The sequence below is a fragment of the Lissotriton vulgaris genome, chromosome 2_1, assembly GCF_964263255.1.
Source record: "Lissotriton vulgaris chromosome 2_1, aLisVul1.2, whole genome shotgun sequence".
In the NCBI taxonomy this organism is placed as follows: domain Eukaryota; kingdom Metazoa; phylum Chordata; class Amphibia; order Caudata; family Salamandridae; genus Lissotriton; species Lissotriton vulgaris.
In genome coordinates this window covers 1,757,341,956-1,757,358,697 of record NC_141687.1, presented here as the reverse complement: position 1 = coordinate 1,757,358,697, position 16,742 = coordinate 1,757,341,956, and the positions used below count along the sequence as shown (strand labels likewise).

The following is a 16,742-nucleotide window of genomic DNA, read 5'->3' as shown; positions in this document are numbered from 1 at the left end:
AGTATCCTCATGGCTTGAGAAATTAGGCATTACTCTTCCATTAAGGAAAACAGGCACTTCCATTCCACTCAGAAAGCAGTTCATCAACGTCAATTGAAGTCACGCTTTACAAATTACTTTGGGAAGATCTGTGTTTTCGGGTCATGAAAACAGGCACCACTAGGTGGTTCAGACCTTTCAGATGACTCGTTGAGGACAGGTTTAGTCTAAAAATGAAACAGACACGCTGCAAATATTGCAACATATTTAATGTATCTATGGATGATTTTCTTGGTACATCAGGCTGATTTTGTGGAACAAAGATGCGAGAGGTCGAATTTACATAAGATGTTACATCAGTACAAAGAGGTTGTCAAACATATGACATCTATTGTGTAAACTTTAGCACAGAACCACATTACTACGTTCATGGTGTTTTTTCCCACTGGATTCTTTGTAATGTGCTTAAAAAGTAGTCCTTTCCTGCATGCCACTTCTTGGGAGTTTGAAAAATAATAGATCTGCATCATATCACATGTTAGAATAGAGGGAATGCCTGTGCTGTGGCATTGCTCTGGCTGCTATCACTCTTGAGATGGCATGATATTTCTGGTATCTTGTATCTTGCTTAGCATGAGACTTATTCACATGTTGTACAGGAAAATGCCATATCCACACTGCATTGTAGTAACATTACTGCTTCATCAAGTATCAGGGCTTCATTTATCGATGTTTGTTGCCAACTCCTCCTGCGATCGCTGTATGAGCTGCCTCTATCAATAGGACGGTAAACTGGTTTGTTGCTATTTTAGATTGAATTGCCTTCCATTTCTGTAGATGCAAGTCAGTTGTTCCTCACCCCAGTCTGTCTTCCACCTTGTCCCAGTAGATCCTTCAAGTGGTCAAGGTCTGTAGACTTGCAGCCTCCTACCTGCGAATCACATGGACGTCCACAGTGAAAGGTGGGTAACTCAGAAATTTGAACCCATATTTGGACCGGGCACTCTTCTGGGTTAGGAGAGCTACCACAGGACTTCTGGTGTTGAGTCTTGTCTGGAAGGCCTGGAAAAAAAGAACTCAATTTGAGGAATTGTTTGAACCTGGAAGTGTTATTATCAGTTGTAAGGGAGACTCCGCAGATTGCATGGTAACATTACAAAGGTTTAAGCAAGCGCAATTAGCAGGTTCTCTTAATTTACAATGCAGCCTTATATGTTGGTAGGGATGTCACTAGTTACTGTATATCCATAAATACCCACGTTTGCACCCAGAAATAATGGACTAGAATAATTTTGAATTGCACCCCAGAACCGTTGGTCTAAACTGACTTAAATAAACTTTATTAATTTTAATTAATTGGAATATTTTTTTGTAAAACAGTTGTGAACCCCCTGAGTAGGTCTTGCGGACCCTCAGGGGTCATCGGACCACAGGTTCAGAACCACTGCATTAGAACTTTTCGTATATTTAGAAATACTTTATAACTGTACAATGTTACTTTTTGCTCCACTGGTGACTTAGGGCGCAAGGATCTGGGGACTAGGCATCACAGGTAGTGAACAATAATCGCCATAGTTTGAAACATGCCTTTTTGTTTCCAGGGTAGAATATCCATCTGTCTGTGTCCAACTCTATTGCCTCCAGCATTGTGGTTAATCAGAATTCAACGTTTAGTATAGAAAGGAACTGAACTGTAGGGAAACTCAAATGTCAAGGAGAGAGGGCATGCAACTTACTCTGCCATGGTCGTCTCATCTTTTCCAGTGTGTAACTAAACCTCCCTATGGGCCTGTATGCCTTTAAGATAGTGCAAGATCATTCCAAGCTTTTCTAGCGGCTGGGAAAATATGCAGGTCTTTTATTTGTCTCATCTGTAAAGTGACAGATTTGTTGTGGTGTTCAAAGAAAAAAAAGCATTTACAATGCAATAGGTCTCGCATTTGAGAGAGTTTGAGTTGTTGGCATTGTAAATGACAGTGCCTTTTATTTATTTATTATTGATGGAGGAATAGAAGTGAATAGAAAGATGGACAGAAGAGTGAAAATATCAGTGGCTGGGAGAGTAAAAGGATGCTAGATCTACATGTGAACTGAATGGTTGATGGATGGACGGATGTAAAGGCGAGAAGATGGATGGGTAGCATGATTGATATTGAAACTATGGATCAGAATGTGAAAGGATGATGGTTGGGTGGACAGGTCGCAGAGTGGATGGACAAATGAGTGGATGCAAGGCAGAAGGATTCTATCATAGGAAGGCTTACTTTCTTTGCGCACTCATTGTCATTAGAGGTTTGTTTCGAAGTGGGGGGTATTGTAATTTTCTGGCTACTAAGTTACTCACCAGACACACAAACACAGGTGATTCCTCCAATAAAGACTCTGTTGGGAGTGACTGGGTGAGGAAATTCGTAGACAAAGTCAGCCCTCAGCAGCCAGAGCGAGGTGCTGCTAATGAGTTCCTGGTAGGTCACCTTCCTCTCTAGGCGCCGTTGAGGCGAGGCGCTCATTTGAAGAGTAGGGTTCATGACCGAGCCACCATTCTGGGAGGGCGACAAGCATGTACTTGAATCACTGGGTAAACTCCACGTGGTGCGTTTGGCCTGTGAACAGCCTTGGGGAGATGAATGAAGGACCTGGGCACTGAGCGGCCTTATGGTTGAAGCCACATGGAAATGTTCGTGAGAAGAACGCTGACGGCCTTAGATAGATACTCAGCCACTATCTGCCCACAAGAAAACATGGGGACAGTAGGACATCCAACTGACCCTCCTGCAGACTCTGGAGCAGCTCTAGGTCATCCACCAAGTGCCGACATGCAGAGAGCATCATTTCGGTCATGTTGAATATCCGCTGATACAGGGGAAGGATCTTTTCTAGAAAGGAGTCTTTCTTTAGGATGGAAAGACAGAGCGACTTGACCTTGGACTCCCAGTACTCTTTGGTGTAGGGCACAGAGTAGGTATTCACAGTGTAGGCTTGGGGCGCCCCTGTTCTAATGCTGATGACCGGCACCAGTAGGACAATCTGGTGACCTCGCCCGAGTTCCCTCACTAGCGAGCTCACACTGGGCCACTGACCCCCATCCTGTAGCACCACCAGCAGCTTCCCACCCTCTGCGAGGGTGGTCAGTGTCAAGATCAGAAGCCAGGTTACGGTCCAGGAGGAAGACACAGAAGCCATCAGCAGCAGCACTTTCAGGACAGCCGAGGAGCCCCTTACTATCAAGACGGGCTCGTCTTTGACATGTGTGAGTTGGGCTCACACCCAGGGAGGGCACCGGCCTCCGCAGTCTCCCAATGATAGAGGTCCAAAGAATGGTGTGTTTAAACACTTTCTCTCAAGGCTATGGGCATCCTTGTCTGCTTTATTGTTTGTTTATCTTTTTTGGCGCTCCCTAATTGTGTCTTCATCTTACTACATTTTCTATACAAAGACATTTCAAGAGTTTGAGTGGTAGAGGGCGCTATATTTGGATTCGCCCAGGGTGCTCTCTGAGCTCAGAGCAGATCAGTTACTATCAACCACAGTTAATTATATCACTCTACGGGGCATCCACGGACAGGAGTTCGTGTAGAATCAACACTCCAGACAGTCCTGTTTAGATGCTGGCGGCGGGGGAAGGAGGACTCGCAGTATTTGAATAAGCAACAAGCCCCCCTCCCGCTTGTTCTTCTGCAGCAATAATCACGCAGAATGTGGTTGCCTGTATTAAGTAACAAAATCTGCAAATATCTTCTGTGGCGTTAGGCAGGGGAATATTATCTGAAGCCGTAACTACGAGGCCCACGGGCTCCACTCCCTGCACCTGCAGCGGAGCGCCCTCCGAGACACGCAAGGCCTCCTTCTCTTCTCCATCTCTATCACCCCAGTGCACTCACTGCCTTCCTGCCCCGAGCTCACTGCCCTGGCATGATGCTTTGTAGATTAACTGCCTGAAGCCCCCAGTATACATCTACACCACAATGGCGCGCGTGACAGCCGTCCTCACAGACAAAGACTGCACAGCTACCTCTGAATGCCATTACCAGAGGCAGCCAACATCTGTTTTTGTTGTGATATACACAACAGATAAAGAAATGTTTTTGATGCTCACAGAAACCCTGTTAGGATATTTCTTCTTGATTTTCCCTCCTTCTTTCTTCCTGTATTCGAAGGGGTGATCTTCCTTGTACTGGAACTTCATTGCAGCTGATCTGCCTGAGGCTGCCTTCTGTGCTCACAGACGGCACCCGTCACAGAGGAGATGCTGCCCTTTGTGAGAGAGGAGCTTTCAGTTTTGCGATCGCTTTCAGGAAAAACAAAGCCGGGAGTGGTGCGTGCGCACGCCATATGCTTTCAATTATCACGCCTGTGTCTTGGCATGATAATTGAAAGCATATGGCAGGAAATGCACGTAATAGACACCAATAGGCCTGGGGCGGAGCTATGCGCCCACCTCTGGCCTATTGTTTGCTATTTCAAAAAAGAACACGCAGGGACAGGCCAATAGCAGGCCACAAAAGTAAAAACACACGCACGAGCGTGTGCAATTCCAGGGTTCATTTCTGAAACCAGGACAAAAGGACTATCGCTGCGCGAACACTGCTGCACAGTGTAACACTAGGCGCGAGACCTAAAAAGAGGTAAGGGCTATTGACTTTATCCTTGGGTCCTAAAATACACAGGGGCTTATTCACAAGCCCTTTGCGCCGTAAGTGCATTACTTTTTATATGGAAAAAAGTGGCGTGCTGGTGTCGCAAGGGGCTTGTAAATATGTCCCTCGTCTTTTATTTTTTTTAAAGTTCATTCATTGGCTGAAACATGCACTTAAATAGGTAAAAAAAACCCTTACACCTTAGAAACAAGTTCACTGTTTAAGTAAATGGTGCATTGGCTGGTATACAAAAAAGATATGCAAACAATGTAATCAAACAAAATCTTGAAATTCTAAATGTAAGCAACTTAAGCAAAAATTATTTAACATTTACGCTTTATAACTTCTATTCCATGTTCATGCTTAGTTACATAGAGAAATCTACTTGTGTGCAGAAACAAGGACTTGGCATTTTTTGTTATTAAACATTCAAGATTTAGAACTCATATTGCACGTTCATACTGGGTTACCTAGAAAAATCTATTTGTGTGTAGAAACAAGGACTCAGCTAACACGTTTCACCCTGTGATGGCTGAGAGCTTTTTCAAGGCAATAAAGACATCTGTATTGGGCCCAAGTTGGCTCAATGGATGGATAGGACGGTAAACACAGAGGTAACTTGTATCTGATGGGTAAGAATATGTCCAGGGAACGAGATTTCCATGCTAGTCGCACGGTACACTGAACATTTCAGTGTTCTGTAGGACAATGTATAGATTCAACATTTGGTCCGGTACAAGCGTCAGTGTGTAAGCCATGGCTGTACCCAAGAACAAAAATATTGGGCCATGGAATCTCATGAGGTCTGTTAGTGATGAAAGGACTTGAAGCCTGGAGACCGGATTGGAAGAGGGCAACCAATTGCACACAGGACTTAAAGTGTTTAGTCAAACAATGTCACAATACTATCAATGCCATGCTACACCCCTGTATGAGGATTCAAGAGGGCCATGAATCCATGTCAAAATAGAAAGGTACCGTTAGAGGTGTTTCATGTGTTGTGTTAGTAGGTTAGTATTGTATTCTAGTATCTTTGGGTTACGTTAACCAGGACTTCACCTTTTAGCCTCATTCAGGGTTTTGCTTCAATGTTCAGTGTTAAACATTCTTAAATGTCTGTGCGCTCCACTATCTGAACCTTCGCTCAGCTAGTGCACCTCAGCACAGAGCACCCAGAGTCATGACCTGAGGCCATCTATGTTTATTACATTAGAACCTATTTATTTTGCAGTAGCCTCTGGTACTGATCTAACTTTTATCCTTCATCTGACAGATATTGTATCGCATGTCCGGTCACTGGTTAGATCCTGTAATCCAGTTTTGTGGCAATTGCCTTTTAAGGGAATTTGACTGAGAATCAATCTCTTTCTACTTTGAGGTGCTAAACAACATTTTGATTGGCACAGCCTTTTGTATACACTGGTTTGATGACCCAGATCAGATTGCGATTGGGCATTTGCATGTGCTGTTTTGCCTCATAAGCCTTTTGTGACCTCGGTATCCAATGGCCTTTCTGGTGGCTGTGATGTTTTGTCTGCCTGGCCTTCAGTGAAGTTAAACTAGTGACATTATAGACTGTTTATGTCAATATGAATCTACTTGCCAATTCAGCGACATGTGGGCTGTTTCTGCTGAAGAGCAATATGAAACATTGACCTTGTTTTTAACCCTTCTTTAGAAGCTAAGTGGCCCTTCTATCACCTAGATTCAAATGGCTCAAGTTCGCAGGAACCTACCAAGTTTATCTAAGAGGCACCCTCATCTACAGGCCTCCAGATACCCGCACTCAATTCAGCGATGACATCACGGACTTTGTCAGCCCACATGCCCTCGCCTCCGAGAACTACATTCTTTTAGGAGACTTCAACTACCACCTTGAAAACAAACACGACAGCAACACCACCACCCTTCTGGACAACCTGGCCGATCTTGAACTCAAACAACTTGTTGACACCCCCACCCACGTAGCCGGACACACGCTCGACCCCATCTTCACCTCCAGCAAGCACATCTCCTTCGATCGCACCACAGCTCTCCATTGGAGGGACCACAGCTGTGTCCACTTCAGCTACAAAACCACCCTGACCCACAACCGCCCACAACCTATCCCTCGAAGAAACTGGAACAAAATCACCCCCGAACAACTCCTCACTTCACTCAACCAAAACCCTCCTACCCTCTCATCGGACCCAAACCAAGCGGCCACCAACCTCAAGCAATGGATCGCCCTCTGTGCTGACGAATTAGCGCCCTTGAAAAAGCACCAGATCAAATCAACCAGCAAAAAGGCCCCCTGGTTCAATGATGACCTTAAAAAATCCAAGAAGCTATGCCGCGCCCTGGAGAAAACATGGAGAAAAAACCCAACCACCGACAACATGTCCACCCTCAAAGCAGCCACCCGTAAACACCACCAACTGATTCGATCCGCCAAGAAATCTGCACTCAAGGATCGTCTCGACAACAACAATCACAACAGCAAGGAACTCTTCAACATCGTCAAAGAATTCACCAACCCCACCGCAGCATCTAACGACATCACTCCTTCCCAAGACCTCTGCAACGCGTTATCCTCCTTCTACAACAAAATTGCCGACATTCACAACAGCTTCAAGAACACTCCCAGCGCTCAACCCTCCCCACCCCCCTCAAATCCTGCTCCGCCATCTAACAACCTTAGCGCCTGGAACCCAATCACCACTGAAGACACCATCCGCCTGATGAACTCCATCCACTTTGGCTCGCCTACCGACCCCTGACCCCACCACATCTTCAAGAAAGCGAACTCCATCATCGCACCCCATCTCCGTGATGTCATCAACTGCTCGTTCAACTCTGCCACCTTTCCAGAAATCTGGAAACACGCCGAACTCGGCGCCCTCCTGAAGAAACCGACAGCAGACCCCTCGGATCCCAAAAACTACCGACCCATATCCCTCCTCCCATTCCCGGCCAAAGTCATCGAGAAAGCCGTCAACAACCAGCTCGCCACCTTCCTTGAATCCAACAACTCCCTCGATCCATCTCAATCCGGGTTTCGAGCCAAACACAGCACCGAAACCGCCCTCATTGCAGCGACTGACGACATCCGAACACTACTGGACAACGGTGAAACAGTGGCCCTCATTCTACTCGACCTCTCCGCCGCTTTCGACACAGTCTGCCACAGCACCCTTATACAACGCCTCTGCAGCATCGGCATACAAGGAAAAGCCTTGGACTGGATCACCTCATTCCTCGCTGGGAGAACTCAAAGAGTCCGACTTCCCCCATTCAACTCTGAGGCTACTGAAGTCATCTGTGGCGTACCACAAGGATCTTCACTCAGTCCCACCCTCTTCAACGTTTACATGAGTCCACTCGCCTCCATCGCGCGTCATCACAACCTTAACATCATCTCCTACGCCGACGACACCCAGCTTATCCTTTCCCTCACCAAAGACCCTAACACCGCCAAAACCAATCTACACGAAGGAATGAAAGAAGTAGCCGAATGGATGAAACATAGCCGCCTAAAACTCAACTCAGACAAAACGGAAGTGCTCATCCTAGGATCTTCCCCCTCTGCCTGGGACGACTCTTGGGCACAGCACCCACACCCACAGAGCATGCACGTAACCTTGGCTTTATCCTAGACTCATCTCTCTCGATGTCCAGACAAGTCAACGCAGTCTCATCCTCCTGCTTCAACGTACTTCGCATTCTCAAAAAGATCTTCCGCTGGATCCCCCTCGAGACAAGAAAGACTGTCACCCACGCACTGGTCACAAGTCGACTGGATTATGGTAACACACTATACGCCGGAATCACAGCAAAACTACAGAAAAAACTACAACGCATCCAAAACGCATCAGTGAGACTCATATTAGACATTCCTCGCCAAGACCACATCACCGGACACCTAAAAGACCTCCACTGGCTTCCCGTCAACAAAAGAATTACATTCCGCCTTCTCACCCACGCACACAAGGCCCTTTACAATCTAGGACCCGAATGCCTTAACACTCGACTGTCCTTCTACAAACCCACCCGACAACTAAGATCATCCATCCAAGCCCTCGCCGCTGTCCCGCGCATCCGTAAATCCACCATGGGTGGCAGATCCTTCTCCTTCCTTGCTGCCAAGACCTGGAACTCACTCCCCACTCACCTCCGACTTACTCAAAACCACATCTCCTTCAGAAAAGAACTTAAAACCTGGCTATTCGACAAATAATGAACCCCTTCCCCAAGCGCCTTGAGACCCTCTGGGTGAGCAGTGCGCTATACAAATGCCCGAACTTGAACTTGAACTTGAACTATGCTAGACCCAGCGGCGGTCAGTGCAGGTAACGCCTGGAGGTGGGAGGGAACTCAACTGAAGACGGAATAGGGGGAAAAAATATTCGATTCCATCGTCTGTCGACATCCCCCCCCCGCCCCAACATGCATACCTGCACGGATCGCTGCTGAATAGACCTTACACTGTTGAAAACAGACCCTTATGCCTCTCAAGCCAGTTTGATTATATATATTGTGTACTTATGCAGGGTCATGGCAGAACCAGCGGCCTTTTAAATGCATATCTTCCTCCATATAATCTACAATACATCCATATAAGCTGTGAAAAACACCTGCAACCACAATGAGATGCACGTCGGCTCTAGAGTAGATGCTCACCTTAGCCCCCTGTTGCAAAGGAGAAGGGCTACAACACATTTTCTTGGACCCTTTAGTGTACAGGGCCCTTGTCTCTCTTCCACAAGGGAACCCACTCAGTCAGTCCTATTGTTTGATTTTTTTTTTTATTATCAGGAACTGCTAGTCATTCTCTCGATTCGGGCTTGAACTGTAACCTGAAAAGGGAATCCTTACTCTTAGTCGGTTGATTACTATTGGTTGGCTTTCTTATCACTCTTGTTTGCTAGCTTCTTTTTTTTGTTGGCTTTCCTTTTTCATCTTCGATTTGTCCCTCCCCTGGAGCATACCCCCTTTATCATGCTTTTGATTGGCTCACTTATACCCAGCGGTTAATTTGTCAAAAAACATGGGTCTCTTGTCAGGAGGCGGCCTGTACCAGCTCATTTCTTCTGTAACACTGCCTAAAACAGAGCCAACTTTTAAACCAGGAAGTGGGGAATGGATGTGGCATAATGGCCATAGCTGCCAATTCCGGAGCCTGGGAACCAGGTTCGAGTCTCAGAATCGGCTCAATACCCTGTGATTCAGGGCAATCACTTAATTTCCATGTGCTTATCAAAAATGAGCGTGTCAACTGGTGCTCATGAAACTATAGCACCAGTATTGATTAAGTGCTGGTGCTGAGCACCAGAAACCACTGGCTCAAATTAAGCACTGCTTAAGCCCTTCTACTACTCACGTTCAAAGAACTACATTTTCTTTTAAGCACTCCATGAGACCTGCCGTATAATTTGTCCCTCTCCTGTCACATAATTCCAGTGGCCTTGTTCATAGTTTTTCCAGCAGTCTTTTTGTTGTTAAAGTTGCTTGTCCACCTAACGCAAAACAAATTATTATGTAGACTTCAAGTTTTTTTAATTTAACAACAAGAAAAACTTCTGGAATAAGTGCTAGTAAATGTCCTTCCTGTTCCCTATTCTGACCATTTACTGTGCATTTGTTATCACTTACATGTACACATTAAAACTCTACACACATGGGCTTTTTACAACATAATGTTTGGTGCTCAGAAAAATACTGCAAGCCTTCCTTGTAGATGGGGAATGGGCGATTCCCCTCCCTGGACTCTTGGTTAAGATTCAGAAACAAGTTTATTTAGACATTTGTCTATAAAACATTCTAAAAGAAAACACATTTAACAATTAAAACATTTAAAAGGACCCCCTCCTAGCTATCCTACCCCCCAGCCCACTACAATTCATAATTGTTTAACAGATAGTAAAAACTGAGCAATTCCAACTGCCAAATCGAAATATCGCATTTCAGACGATAGCTCCATAGCAATATTCCTATGGAGAGCATCCTATTTAAAAGACAGAGGTCTTAAAAACTTGACTCGATTTGCAAAATGAAAGACGCAGTCCATAAGTATATGCATAAGGGTATATATAACTTTCAGGGGTCAGGGGCAGAGACCACTATTATTATGCACCCTTATCAATTGTGTGGGTGAGATGAGTAGATTGGATTATATCCCACCCTAGCCCTTAATATTAAATTTCTCAATCCTGGGTCTGGTAACCATGATAAATAAGAGAAAACACTATCCTGACCGAATGTAGCAATCGAGAAGCTAATAGATGATCTCTTCTTTTGATACAGTAGGTCAATCGATTCGAACGCAGTAGCAACATATTCTCTCAGTGCTCGTTTGCCTGGGTAGGAGAGCCAAGATGTAATTGTACCACTATTTAAATGGGGGTTACGAAGTGCAATTATTCTGGTTCTTACGGCCTTTGCCCACATCCTTTCACTGCTTTCGACTTTAACCACCTCATCATCCTCCAATAATGGACTATTGGGCTATTTGTAGGGTATTGAGGACTAACTAGAGATTTTTTATTGTACAAATTCATTTTTGTCCAGACTTAATTTTCAATACTACTTTTCCGATGTGCTTGAAATCTAGGTGCCTGAGGAATTCCAGGATAAACAAGAGTTTGGTTGATTTTTAAGTACATTTCAAAATTATTTATGAATATTTTGGCAATTGTGCAACTTGAGCAGCAGGAGAAAAAGTGACTAATTGGCTCTAATTTACTTTCTGAAAAGCCCTGCCCTCCTTAGCGGTCTTCAACACTGGAAATGGAAGACAAAATATTCTAATTTCCAAGTACAGTTTTAATGTATTCTTGTAATCGGATTCAGCTGTAAAGCGCACATCATCTAGCCTCACAGCACTTCGAGGTAAATGGCAGACGGCACCAGCAGCTCTATAGTTGTGCCTCATACACACAGGTTATTGCAACATGAAAATGAGTCGCACTTCTCACGAAAGAGATCAGAGAAATGAAATAATTTAATTAGCAAAGCGCATTTTAGTTGGAAAAGGCACAGATCAAAAGGGTACCAATTTCTTACTTTGCAAAACTTCAACACACAAAGAACGTCACAGAATAAAAAGGCACCAAAGAAGCTGTTTATTTATGAATATTAAAGAAAACGAAGGCATTCCATCATTTAGGATTTTTTCTCTCAAATGCACAAATCTTCATTTATAAAAAAAATGGACAAACTGAAGGCAGTTCATGAGTGAAAAGGTTATCAGAAGTATACATAACACTATAGATGGGTAGCAATTATTTACAGGGATGTTTTTGCACCTCTGGGTTCTGAATGACATCGACATCTCGAGGTTTGCTCTCTTTGTCTCTAACGTCACTCAAAACCCACTGGTGACAAACGCCCCCATAATGGATGGCTGCCTATCTATAAATCTATATATTATTATAAGTGCTATCACTATTAATGTTTATTCTACCTTTTCTAGGACCCAAAGTTCTAACACAACCTGTTATTCACACTCTATGGAAACATTGGTCATGTGAAGAGAAACACCAGTTGATTTCACAAGAATTGGGATTATTTATGTTCAGCACTGTTTCAGAATATGGACATGAGAAAAACAGTTTCTGTATGTGAATAGAACCGCCTCATGCTGCATATCTCCCTCGATTAAAATATACTGCACATAGCTAGAACATCAGTGGAAAAACGTTTTTTAGGGCTCGACCCCTGCCAATGCGCAAGCATTGCAGATGTCGAACATATTATGGCTTATCCAGATCTTAACTAAAGGGGCGATTTGATGCTGTGCCCATGAAAAAGCGCGGGCACAGCATCAAAGCCACCAGCCTCCCTCCACAAGCTTACCCCAGCGTGCGCTCTGTCATTTCTCCTCCCCTAATTATTCACTGCCCACGGCCGGTCGGCACATCAAAGGCTGCTGCTCCCCGTGCGTCTCATCACCCTTACTCTCAGCTATTCTTCCCTTCTTGCCTCTCCCCGCCCCCCACCCCCCTCCCCACCACAGCAATGCTGAGGGCTTGTATGCCTTCTCCCAGGCTTGTTTACTTAACGGTCCCTGGCCTGCACACTTAACTTTCCCTAGCTCTGATGCCTGGGACTTCATTCCGCTTTTTTTGTTACAATGCATTTACCAATGCTTGTGTTTTTTATTTGCGGCCTTGCATTTCTATCTACCCCTCCTTCCTCTCTCCTTCACTCCCTCTCGCTCAGCGCCGAGGCCGAGCCCCTGGAACAGCTTTGCAACAGAGGCCCTCGGCAACAGGGAGAGTCGATTTACACAGGCAGCAATGCAGCCTCTAGACTCTGCAGCCTGGGCCTACATACAAACAGGCAACCATGGACACGAAGAAACGACATAGCAAAAATATATCAATCTAACCATGGAGACTTTATGGCCACCATTTGCACGGTTCCAGGCAAATACCAGATCAGGCCTCTTTTGCTGTTAAACGATTGACAGTTATTACCCAAATCAATTAACTCTTGTTTTGTAGATCACGAAAGCCTTGGCTGCCCCTGCCAGAGCACAATTCCCATACAGAGCAACAACGCCTATGCTCATTTGATCTCTCATTCAGTGATGTTTTTCTTCGCAGTCTCAAACGTAACTTTGCCATACATGCAGACGCTTGCTTGTTAACTTACCCTTATTTGGATGATGTCCGCTTTTCAGTGATTTTCGCCATCCTACAAAGCACCATGCTTCTAAAGACTTCAATATGGGTAACCATTTATGCAAACCTGCAACACCTTCCTAAAGAGGTTTACTCCTCATTGAATGTATGTGATGAAATCAACCTCATTCGCGAGTCAACAAAAAGGTTGACATTAATACACAGGTCCCGTGATGCAAATAGAAGAAGAAAAAAAAAAACAGCCCTTCGGCCCATTCACTCCAGACATCTCCATTCGCACCTCTGCATTATCTTCCTAGAGCACAACCACCAGAGACGAGTTGTTCCCAAATAAAACACAGTGACTGCTACTTGAGGCCCTGAAATTAGAAGTGTGCACAATGCAGTTTCCGGGATCGGACATTAACACAACTGATTTAAATATGCCTCAAGTTGTAACATGTAGAACAATGATGGAAATTAAAGCCAGTTCACAAGAGAAGCAACATTCCAGTTTTCACTCACACAGCTCCACCGATGCATCCACCACACAGCTACACCACACAGCTCCACTGATGCACCCACCACACAGCTCCACCAATGCACCCACCACACAGCTCGACCGATGCTCCAACTAAGCTCCACCAATGCACCCACCACACAGCTCCACCAATGCACCCACTAGGCTCCACCGATGCACCCACCACAGAACTTCACTGATGCATCCACCACAGAGCTCCACCGAGGCACCCACCACACAACTCCACCGAGGCACCCACCACACAGTTCTACCATGCCCCCACCACACAGCTCCACCGAGGCACCCACCACACAGCTCCACGAGGCACCCACCACACAGCCCTACCGATGCACCCACCACACAGCTCCACTGATGCACCCACCACCACCGATGCACCCACCACAGTGCTCCACCAACACAGCTCCACCGATGCAGCCACCGCACAGCTCCACCGATGCAGCCACCACACAGCTCCACTGACACAGCTCCACCGATGCACCCACCACCCAGCTCCACCGATGCACCCACCACACAGCTCCACCGAGGCACCCACCACACAGCTCCACTGAGGCACCCACCACACGGCTCCACCGATGCACCCACCACACGGCTCCACCAATGCACCCACCACACAGCTCCACCGATGCACCCACCTCCACCGATGCACCCACCACACAGCTCCACCGATGCACCCACCACACAGCTCCACCGAGGCACCCACCATACAGCTCCACCAAGGCACCCACCACACAGCTCCACCGATGCACCCACCACACAGCTCCACCGAAGCACCCACCACACAGCTCCACCGATGCACCCACCACATAGCTCCACAGATGCACTCACCACACAGCTCCACAGATGCACTCACCACACAGCTCCACAGATGCACTCACCACACAGCTCCACAGATGCACCCACCACACAGCTCCACAGATGCACCCACCACACAGCTCCACAGATGCACCCACCACACAGCTCCACAGATGCACCCATCACACAGCTCCACAGATGCACCCATCACACAGCTCCACCGAAGCACCCAACAAACAGCTCTGCCGATGCACCCACCACACAACTCCGTCGAGGCACCCACCACACAGCTCCACCGATGCAGCCACCACACAGCTCCACCGATGCAGCCACCACACAGCTCCACCGATGCAGCCACCACACAGCTCCACCGATGCACCCACCACACAGCTCCACCGAGGCACCCACCACACAGCTCCACTGAGGCACCCACCATACAGCTCCACCAAGGCACCCACCACACAGCTCCACCGATGCACCCTCCACACAGCTTCACAGATGCACCCACCACACCGCTCCACAGAGGCACCCACCACACAGCTCCACAGATGCACCCACCACACAGCTCCACAGATGCACCCACCACACAGCTTCACCGATGCACCCACCACACAGCTTCACCGATGCACCCACCACACAGCTCCGCCGATGCACCCACCACACAGCTCCGCCGATGCACCCAACACACATCTCTGCCGAGGCACCCTCCACACAGCTCCACCGATGCACCCACCACACAGCTCCACCGATGCTCCACCAATGCACCCACCACACAGCTCCACCAATGCACCCACTAAGCTCCACCGATGCACACACCACTCAGCGCAACCACAGTATCACTCAGCGCAACCACAGCATCACTCAGCACCACCACAGCATCACTCAGCGCAACCACAGCATCACTCAGTGCAACCACAGCATCACTGGTTCAAATATGTTCTTTCAATGTTTCAAACTGTTTTCAAGCTTTCACGGTTTATTACAAATCACAAAAAGATGTTAACATTTCACTTCTGTTCTTGGATTTTCGTCACAATAAAAAACACTGAACATAATCTTCACAAAAGGTATTTACAAAAGTTTAAGCTATTGCCATTACAAATTAAATAAATTATTTAAGTATAAATTATTTTAAAAAAATTAAAAGCCATTGTTATTTGTAATATCAATACATCTAAGTCACGTAAATACAAAACATCTTGCATTACAAATGGTATAGGTGTCACATTTGCGAAAGTTATAACTATTGGCATTGTAAATGACAAAGCTATAAATTTGGCTATTTTAAAAAATAACACATAAATAAAACAAATTTAATTTATAAGACCAATAGCTCAAACTTTCCAAATGCGAGCCCTATTGCATTTCCAATGCTTGTTTAGTTTCTGTTTTACTTTTATAAAACTGCAAAATGTAGACTGCTCCCTCATCCCACTTAATCTGAAGGCTGTGTGTGTTGGTGATCTCGGGGTCACTGTAGAATCTGACCCCATGCATGGCTGAGAGTGGTGACCCTTACCCTCCGAACCTGCAGGGCAGCATTGAGGAACAGAGTTCTCTGTCGTAGCAGTGACTGCCAATGTCTGCTTGAAGCAGATTCCTGTTATGTTCCTGGTTTGGACACGCCTGTGACGCCCCGGGCGTGCAACGTTGAGTCATGTGACCTCCTAGAATAAAAAGGGGCCACGCACGCACGTACGCCAGTTAGGCGCGGGTGCGGAGAGCCATAAAGAGATCCCAAGAGTCTGTCTCCATTATTTCCCGGGGCCACGTGTTAGGCCTTAGCCACCCTAGGTGCCCCCTGAGAGTAGGGCCCCAGCACATGCCCCAGGTTTATCCCTACCACTTCAACAACACAACAACTGGCGACGAGGGTGGTTGCCGAGCCCTCGCTGTGCGTGTGTGTGCACCTGCCTCCTCGTGTGGCGGCCGCGAGCGTGTCTCCCCGCTCGCGGTACTCGTGCCCCACGTTTGCACACGCACGCGCCGTGCGAGCACACGGACTTCGCGCAGAGCCCGGTGGGCGTGCAGGTGAGCCATCTACCCCCTGCGCCCCACCCGCCGCCCTGCCGGCCTGCCCTGGGACCCTAGAGGGCGTGCTGCTGCGCTCAATTCCCGCTGGCGGGATCGGGAGACCTGTCCTGTGGGCCCCTCTCCAGCGCCGCACCGGGCCTCCCTGCTGGTGCGTGA

The 16,742-nt window shown here is 46.8% G+C and overlaps 1 protein-coding gene across 1 annotated transcript in view; it reads right to left on the bottom strand.

Annotated features, from left to right (window-relative positions):
- Positions 1-231: 231 nt before the first annotated feature.
- LOC147733243 (lamin tail domain-containing protein 2-like) overlaps positions 232-16,742 on the bottom strand; it is a 256,043-nt gene continuing 239,532 nt past the window's right edge. The window contains exon 10 of the mRNA XM_086957808.1: positions 232-1,041. Coding sequence (XP_086813934.1) covers positions 907-1,041 — 135 coding nt within the window. The 3' untranslated portion in view covers positions 232-906. The remainder of the gene's footprint in view (positions 1,042-16,742) is intronic.